This window comes from Marmota monax, unplaced genomic scaffold (assembly GCF_021218885.2).
Source record: "Marmota monax isolate L192 unplaced genomic scaffold, Marmota_monax_Labrador192_F-V1.1 WCK01_AAM20220418_F8-fsc00097, whole genome shotgun sequence".
Lineage (NCBI taxonomy): Eukaryota > Metazoa > Chordata > Mammalia > Rodentia > Sciuridae > Marmota > Marmota monax.
The window spans coordinates 3436292-3446403 of record NW_026694162.1 but is presented as its reverse complement, the minus strand read 5'-3'; the positions used below and the strand labels follow the sequence as shown (position 1 = coordinate 3446403).

Genomic DNA, 10112 nt, shown 5'->3' with positions numbered 1-10112 from the left:
ACACAATTAATGACCTAGACTTAATTGACATATATAGAATATACCACCCAACATCAAGCAGTTACACTTTTTTCTCAGCAGCACATGGATCCTTCTCAAAAATAGATCATATATTATGTCACAGGGCAACTCTTAGACAATATAAAGGAGTAGAGATAATACCATGCATCTTATCTGATCATAATGGAATGAAACTGAAAATCAACGATAAAAGAAGGAAGGAAAAAGCATACATCACTTGGAGAATGAACAATAGGTTACTGAATGATCAATGGGTTATAGAAGACATCAAGGAGGAAATTAAAAAATTCTTAGAGATAAATGAAAACACAGACACAACATATCGGAATCTATGGGACACATTGAAAGCAGTTCTAAGAGGAAAATTCATTGCTTGGAGTTCATTCCTTAAAAAAAGAAAAAAACCAACAAATAAATGATCTCATACTTCATCTCAAAATCCTAGAAAAAGAAGAGCAAAACAACAGCAAAAGAAGTAGAAGGCAAGAAATAATGAAAATCAGAGCTGAAAATAATGAAACCAAAACAAAAGAAACAATTGAAAAAATTGACAAAACTAAAAGTTGGTTCTTTGAAAAAATAAACAAAATCGACAGACCCTTAGCCATGCTAGCGAAGAGAAGAGAGAGTACTCAAATTACTAGCATACGGGATGAAAAAGGCAATATCACAACAGACACTTCAGAAATACAGAAGATAATCAAAAATTATTTTGAATCCTTATACTCCAATAAATTAGAAGATAGTGAAGGCATAGATAAATTTCTTAAGTCATATGATCTGCCCAGATTGAGTCAGGAGGATATAGACAACCTAAACAGACCAATATCAATTGAGAAAATAGAAGAAACCATCAAAAGACTACCAACTAAGAAAAGCCCAGGACTGGATGGGTATACAGCAGAGTTTTACAAAACCTTTCAAGAGGAACTAATACCAATACTTTTCAAGCTACTTCAGGAAATAGAAAAAGAGGGAGAACTTCCAAATTCATTCTATGAGTCCAACATCACCCTGATACCAAAACCAGACAAAGACACTTCAAAGAAAGAAAACTACAGACCAATATCTCTAATGAACCTAGATGCAAAAATCCTCAATAAAATTCTGGCCACTCGGATACAAAAACATATCAAAAAAATTGTGCACCATGATCAAGTAGGATTCATCCCTGGGATGCAAGGCTGGTTCAATATACGGAAATCAATAAATGTTATTCACCACATCAATAGACTTAAAAATAAGAACCATATGATCATCTCGATAGATGCGGAAAAAGCATTCGACAAAGTACAGCATCCCTTTATGTTCAAAACTCTAGAAAAAACTTGGGATAACAGGAACATTCCTCAATATTGTAAAAGCAATCTATGCTAAGCCTCAGGCTAGCATCATTCTGAATGGAGAAAAATTGAAGGCATTCCCTCTAAAATCTGGAACAAGACAGGGATGCCCTCTCTCTCCACTTCTCTTCAACATAGTTCTCGAAACACTGGCCAGAGCAATTAGACAGACGAAAGAAATTAAAGGCATAAAAATAGGAAAAGAAGAACTTAAATTATCACTATTTGCAGGTGACATGATTCTATACTTAGCAGACCCAAAAGGGTCTACAAAGAAACTATTAGAGCTAATAAATGAATTCAGCAAAGTGGCAGGATATAAAATCAACATGCATAAATCAAAGGCATTCCTGTATATCAGCGACAAATCCTCTGAAATGGAAATGAGGACAACTACTCCATTCACAATATCTTCAAAAAAAAAAAAAATACTTGGGAATCAACCTAACAAAAGAGGTGAAAGACTTATACAATGAAAACTACAGAACCCTAAAGAGAGAAATAGAAGAAGATCTTAGAAGATGGAAAAATATACCCTGTTCATGGATAGGCAGAACTAACATCATCAAAATGGCGATATTACCAAAAGTTCTCTACAGGTTTAATGCAATGCCAATCAAAATCCCAACGGCATTTCTTGTAGAAATAGAGAAAGCAATCATGAAATTCATATCGAAAAACAAAAGACCCAGAATAGCAAAAACAATGCTAAGCAGGAAGTGTGAATCAGGCGGTATAGCGATACCAGACTTCAAACTATACTACAGAGCAATAGTAACGAAAACAGCATGGTACTGGTACCAAAACAGGCGGGTGGACCAATGGTACAGAATAGAGGACACAGAAACCAATCCACAAAACTACAACTATCTTATATTTGATAAAGGGGCTAAAAGCATGCAATGGAGGAAGGATAGCATCTTCAACAAATGGTGCTGGGAAAACTGGAAATCCATATGCAACAAAATGAAACTGAATCCCTTTCTCTCGCCATGCACAAAAGTGAATTCAAAATGGATCAAGGAGCTTGATATCAAATCAGAGACACGCCGTCTGATAGAAGAAAAAGTTGGCTACGATCTACAGTCGGTGGGGTCGGGCTCCAAATTCCTCAATAGGACACCCATAGCACAAAAGTTAATAACTAGAATCAACAAATTGGACTTACTCAAACTAAAAAGTTTTTTCTCAGCAAAAGAAACAATAAGAGAGTATAGGGAGCCTACACCCTGGGAACAAATCTTTACTCCTCACACTTCAGATAGAGCCCTAATATCCAGAGTATACAAAGAACTCAAAAAATTAGACAATAAGAGAACAAACAACCCAATCAACAAATGGGCCAAGGACCTGAACAGACACTTCTCAGAGGAGGACATACAGTCAATCAACAAGTACATGAAAAAATGCTCACCATCTCTAGCTGTCAGAGAAATGCAAATCAAAACCACCCTAAGATACCATCTCACTCCAGTAAGATTGGCAGCCATTAGGAAGTCAAACAACAAGTGCTGGCGAGGATGTGGGGAAAAGGGTACACTTGTACATTGCTGGTGGGACTGCAGATTGGTGCAGCCAATTTGGAAAGCAGTATGGAGATTTCTTGGAAAGCTGGGAATGGAGCCACCATTTGACCCAGCCATTCCCCTTCTCGGTCTATTCCCTAAAGACCTAAAAAGAGCATGCTACAGGGACACTGCTACATCGATGTTCATAGCAGCACAATTCACAATAGCAAGACTGTGGAACCAACCTAGATGCCCTTCAATAGACGAATGGATTAAAAAAATGTGGCATTTATACACAATGGAGTATTACTCTGCATTAAAAAATGACAAAATCATAGAATTTGCAGGGAAATGGATGGCATTAGAGCAGATTATGCTAAGTGAAGCTAGCCAATTCCTAAAAAACAAATGTCAAATGTCTTCTTTGATATAAGGAGAGTAACTAAGAACAGAGTAGGGACGAAGAGCAGGAGAAGAAGATTAACATTAAACAGGGATGAGAGGTGGGAGGGAAAGGGAGAGAGAAGGGAAATTGCATGGAAATGGAAGGAGACCCTCAGGGTTATACAAAAGTACATACAAGAGGAAGTGAGGGGAAAGGGAAAAATAAGACAAGGGGGAGAAATGAATGACAGTAGAAGGGGTTGAGAGAGAAGAGGGGAGGGGAGGGGAGGGGAGGGGAGGGGGGATAGTAGAGGATAGGAAAGGCAGCAGAACACAACAGACACTAGTATGGCAATATGTAAATCAATGGATGTGTAACTGCAATCTGTCTATGGGGTAAAAATGGGAGTTCATATCCCACTTGAATCAAAGTGTGAAATATGATATATCAAGAAATTTGTAATGTTTTGAACAACCAACAATGAAAAATTAAAAAAAAAAAAAAGAAACATTAAAAAAAATGAATGTATCACGTATCTAAATAGAAGACAGCTGTTCCTGGAGGTAGTGAAGGGCACATGTGAGATTTTCTGAATCAATAAATTGTTTTTCTGTCCACTAAAAAAAAAAAAAAAGAGTGCACATGTTAAATTCCGATGTTTTTTACAAAGGAGAATTCAGAGTATATTTTAATGTTTGGTAGAGTTGGTGCCCTCTCATTCTTTTTTTCTCCAGGTTATTCTAATATGTTATCTCAAATGAAAACATGCATAACATTAATGGGATGTCATTACATTTACAAATTAAGCTAAGGAGAAAATCCTGTTTTGATATTGAATGTTCGTATCTAAGAATATGGTATAGTATTTTACTTGTTCAAGTCTATTTTTTTGGGGAGAGGGTATTTCAAGTCTTACTGTTTTGAACAAAAAGATTTCTCACATAGGTTTTAGACATCAGGTTTATACATTTTTTTTTGCAATCACAACGGGGGTCTTCTCTTGAACTGAATCTAATTTAGGTTTGTGTGTATATATACATATACACACATATAGTCTTTTATTCTTTTTTAAGATATTTTTATTTATCTATAATTATACATACAGAACAGTGCTGAAATCATGTATAAAGCTTAATATTCATTAAATGAATGCACCTATGTAACCAGCACCTAGGATCATAAAACAAAACATTAGCAGCACCATAGAGCCTCCTTGTATTCTCTTCTAGAGCCAAAGAAGCCAGGTAAAAAATATAGTATACAACATGGTCCACTTATATAAAGTTCAAAACCAGGCAAAATTAATTGATGATTAAGTCTCGGTAGCACTTACCTTTCAGAAGGGAGGTAGAAGCTGAAAGAAGTGATTTCTTAAAACACACATGAACTTTGCCTGTTCTGAACTTAATTAATGGAATCATAGTATACACTCTGTGACTGGTGAAGGCTACTGATTATTTGTTAACTGTACTTAATAGCTATCATTAAGTTCTTTTATAGTATATATAATTTATATAAAAATTGCTTTGGGTTTTCCAAATACATATAATCATATCTGTAAACAGCTTTACCTTTTTATTAGTTCATGTCTTTGTTTTGTTTAACTTTCTTTGTTTAAATTATGAACACAGTGTTAAACAGTAGAGGAGACAGTGGGCATGTCTTGTTCCTGAGTTTGGTTGGAATGCCACTCTGGGGCATAAATACAATGTTAATGAGATATTAATCAGTTTCTACACCTTGAGTACTTAATTTTATCAGATGTCTTCTGCAAAGATAACCATAATTTTTTCTTTTTCTTGTAATATATTTTCTAATATTGGATTATCCTTGCATTTCCTAATATATACTGAACTCAGTCATGATTAATACTTTTTCAAAGTGCTATTGGATTGTTTGCTAGTAAATCATTAAACTTTATGCATTGATATTCATTGGACTAATATTTTATTTTTGGTACACTATTTGTCAGGTTTTCTAATAAGTACTATTATACTCATTAACAAAATGAACTTGGAAAGTTTTTCTTTTTTTTCAATTTAAGGTTCAAGATTCTTCTGTCTACTCCTTGGACTTGTTTAAGCAACACTGGGAATATCTGATCTTAAATGTATGGTAAGAATGACAATCTGGGTCTAAATGCTTATTTTTGGTAGGAGATCCTTTAATTACTTGTTTCTTCTATGCCTAATTTGTTTGGTTTTCTGTATGTATTAAATTTTGGCAATTTGCATTTTTCTTTATAAAGCTTTCTAACTTGTATTAAAAAATCAGTTAAAAAAATCTTGTTTTATGGTTATCCCCCCTTGTCATTTTAAGTTTTTCTTATTTGTGCTTCCTCTCCCCCTCCTTTTTAAAAAACAAATCAGTTGATAGTTTGTGTATTTAATTGAGCTTCATCCCCCAACCCAAAGAATGAGCTTGTCGGTTTATTGGCTCTACTGTTCTGGTTTTCTACCAATTACTTTTGGTTTTCTCTGCAATGCTGGGATCAATACTTTTTGCTTTTATCTTTACTAATTCCTTAATTGTGTTTACTTCAGCTTTTAAGACTACTGATACCATACAGACACTATAATTGCTCTCATAACTGCTTTTTGTTTTGAAGCATTAGGTTTCTATATGTCTTGAAATCATGTCTCTCTGGTGTGTTTTCATTGTCTATGGGATGTTGATGTACTTATTTCCTATTTCTTATACTAACTTTGAATGTCAATGGACAGCAATCTTGTTTAGTTTTTTAAAAAAGTGAGTTTTCCTATGCTTTTGGGAAGAAGGGGTACTCTAGGTTAACTTTTTCAGCTTCACAAACCCAGAACTCCTTCCCCTCTCCACCCCACATTGATTTAAATGATTGTGTTTCCGTGTTTATATATTTTTATCTACTGGCCTTCTTGACTACTTCTCTCTCTTTTTTTAATCCTATTGTACCTGTCTTGTCCACCCTGGATTCTAATTTCAGCAGTTTTTTGCAGTGTTGTCTTATTACTTTCAAAAAGTACACAGTATAAAACCCAGGCTGCTCTATTGTAACCATCAGACCTTATCATATTGCTTTAAGACTCACCTGCCTGCAGATGGGACTCTGTAGAACTCTTCCCCATTTTAGCATCTATTCTCAGGTGGCCCACTGCAGTTTGTAGTGAGCAGCTCTGCATACTGTCATAGTTCTCTAACTTGCAAGGCTCAGAAACCAGCTGCCTTCCTCACAGATGGTGAAACCACGTGAGTCAGCGTTTTATTCTTTTACTTGTATTATCAGGTTCATAGGAATTCCCTGCCATCTAGTTTTGTAGACAGTGTGTCTGTGGCTACCCCAATTACTCTGTCTTCTTATGGAGAGATTAAAAACTACACTGCTGCCATCATCTTCCCTGAGTTTACATTCTGTTAAGACCTTTATTGTAGATTAGAGGCTTTAAAAATAATTTTGTGATTATGACACTATAATTAAGAATATGCTGTATTTCAGGCACTATGCTAAGTGTTTACATGTAACACCTCATTTAATTCTTAACCAATCCTGTAAATTAAGTTTTAATATTTTCCTCATTTTACCAATGGGGTACCTGTGGTCCAAGATAATGCTGAACTGGCAGATTTGAGATATAAACCCAAACCACCTGATTCCAGAGCATCTTCTCATTAACAATCCAATATGATCAGGTCCAAGAATTTTCAAACTACATACCTCTATTAGCAAAATTTCTACTTGAATTTAGGTTACTTATGAATAAGAGTCTAAAAAAATCCTCAATACATATTACAAATCAAATTTAACACACTATAGATAGTAAACAGGTTAACAGTAACTTCTACTATCTTCAAAAACAAAAACAAATACAAAACCAAAACCAAAAAACCCCCACCAAACCAAAAACTGCTAGAGAAGAGAAAATTTAGACCCTGGGAACAGTTATTTGAGTTTGATCTTCATAATTTTCTTCTCATTCCACCACTACTTCTAAAGAACCAAGTATATTTGTAAAATATTGTATATAATTTACTTTATTAATCAATACTTTTCTTGTGAATTATTTTTAAAAAGTTAGAAATAGTCTTTCCAAAACTCACAACAGCCCAGTATTTTTTGGTCAGTATGTTTTGGTGAAAAGTGAACATTCACTTGCCTCTAAAGTTTCACAAGAAACTTTATCTCTCAGTGTGTATCAATTAGAATCATTCTATTATTAATATTCTTTTGCTATTAAATTATTCAAGGAGTTAGAAAATATCTAACAGTTTTATAAATGACGTTTACATTAGAATTCACTTAACTTTCATTTATGAATATAATTACTATTAGTACTTTTCTTATCTTCTAACCTTGTTAGTGACTCAGGAAAAATGTGGGATTTCTACATACTCATAAAGCCATTATATACATGTTATTTTAACTCTCAACCTCTAATAGATGACTGACTTTGAGATAGGGATATCTTAAATTGTGAGGATTTAAAAGCAACTTGAATAACTCATGGAAGAATAATATCTTTTGATAAGTCTATTTTTTTCCCTACCACTGGAAGATTTTTTTCTTCCTTTTGTTTCTGAAGCTGGGGATTGAACTCAGGGCATCACAAATGCTAGACAAACACTGAATCACTGAGCTACCCCCAGCACTATTTTATTTCTAATAAAATACATCTGATTTTGCAAATTCCAGTTTAAAACTAAACATACCAATGATTCTAGTAAACAAATCATTTTTCCAAGTACATGCTAGGTTTCCCTTGGGAAGGGTTATTTTAGAATATTCTTGAAATTAGGCAAGAAATTAAATAAATTGAAAATATTTGTAATTCTTAAAGAGAACACAACTTAGTTTTTATATTGATGTCTGTAGAACTAATGATTCAACTTTTATCATTACCAAGATTAACTTAAATCTAGCTCCATTAGTGAGATTTCCTTCTCCATATCAGTATCAGACTCATATCTCTGAAGTGACTAAGTGATAGATGTGATTTATTGACAGGTTGACTACTAATGTAGAGTCTTTACAACATCACCTTTGTGATTAGCTAATTCACTGAATTAATACAAAGTAATGAACAAAAGTGCAACTCTAATTCTTATCCTCTAAATGGATACATTCCCCTACCACTTACCTGAAAATATAAAAATATAAACTACTATGACTATGTATGGAGCTGCACCATTGAATTTATTTGGGAGGTTCTGTTTTTGCATTTAAATTTTTTATTTAATTTGAAAAAGCTAGAAAATTATTTCAGGTCGAATATTCCTTATCCAAAATGCTTAGGATCAGAAGTGATTTAGATTTTCATTTTTTCCCCAGATTTTAGAATATGTGCATATACATAATATCTTGTGAATGAGACCTAAGTCAGAACACAATGAATTTGTTTCATATATACCTTACATAAATAGCTGAAGCTAATTTTATACATTTTTACTGTGTTTATTACATTTTCACTGTAATCTGTCGTAAGAGGTCAGATAATTTTCTACTTGAGTGTCATGTTGGCACTCAAAAAGTTTGGATTTTGAACTATTCTAGATTTCAGATTGTTGGATTAGGGATGCGCAACCAGATAGTTTGAAATAAGAACAGCTAATAACACACTGGTGTCAACAAAAATTTTAAATGGCTAAAAGTAACTATTAGAAAAGTATAATTTTCAGTATCATGAATCTTAGAAATATAAACAGAAACACTAAATGCTTTTCCTTCTATATAAGAATGTTTTCTCCCCCACCCCTAGAAAAGACAACTAATGATATGAGATTAAAATAAAACATAACTGGTAGTCACACCAGCAATGTCTACATATACATAAAGATCCACACAGCACAAAACTTTCTCTTTCATAATCACAATTAAATTACTCTTTCCTCAGTTACATAATCGTTTTCTTAAAACAATCTCCCTTTAGAAAACTATCTTATTACTTAGGCTTATTTACTTTTTTCCAGTCATTAATTTCATTTATATTGGCCACATACGTTTAATTGGCACACTTCAGAATAAGATAAAATAAGCCATTCTGTGAAAAAAAAAAAAATTATGGGATCATCTGTTTTCAAAGACTAATCCCAGATACTTAATTCATTAATGCAATTTTTTTTAACATCAGCAGTCAAGATTTTTAAATGATCATTAAGTCCTCAACTGAAGATTATCAATGCTATATGAAGTACAAACTTGTTTTGAAGATTTGTGTTCACTTTATATAAGATACAATTTGTACTAGGAGTTTTAAAAAAGATAACCTACATACATACAGTTAATTTACCTCAAAGAACTTCTTAGAAATATTGTATAAACATTTAAGAACCACAACAGAATCCAATGTGGTTCAAACTTCAACAAAGATTTTCTTGAAACCTAGTACAAAGGTTACTGGCTCAAGACCATTTTCCAAAGTGATATCAGTATGAGTTTTGATTGTAAGACTCTATCCCTTAAAAAAAGAGCACACTTGGTTATACATGGCTTTTAACCTTGAGCTACAGTTAGGCTACAAATCCCACCCCCCTAATCTAAAATCAGTCAAGTGGAGATATGTACATTCTCTGAGCACTGTTTAGAGTCCTTGTTTTTCCAGCTTTGATGAAGATCTCTAAGGCGTTCAGAAGTCCGTGTGCTTACATTCAGAGCAGGATGAACTTTACAAATTCCACTTTCCTCCATTAGTGACAGGCCACAGATCCCAAAGTATGCATGCAAAGCATCTGAAAAGAAGACATTTAAAAAATCCTAACAGGCATCTGTACATGCTACAAAATATTTTAGCTACAAAAAATCTACATTAAAATTAAATTTTAAGAAAGGCAAAATACAGTTTTTGAAATGCTTACTTTCTCAGTTTCAAAAACCAATTAAAACAA

At 33.5% G+C, this 10112-nt stretch overlaps 1 protein-coding gene across 2 annotated transcripts in view; it reads right to left on the bottom strand.

The window, feature by feature from the left end:
- Positions 1–5278: 5278 nt before the first annotated feature.
- Pggt1b (protein geranylgeranyltransferase type I subunit beta) overlaps positions 5279–10112 on the bottom strand; it is a 64122-nt gene continuing 59288 nt past the window's right edge. For both annotated transcript variants that reach the window (XM_058585982.1, XM_046465837.2), the window contains one exon: positions 5279–9956. In XM_058585982.1, the coding sequence (XP_058441965.1) occupies positions 9775–9956 (182 nt within the window). In that variant the 3' untranslated portion in view covers positions 5279–9774. The remainder of the gene's footprint in view (positions 9957–10112) is intronic.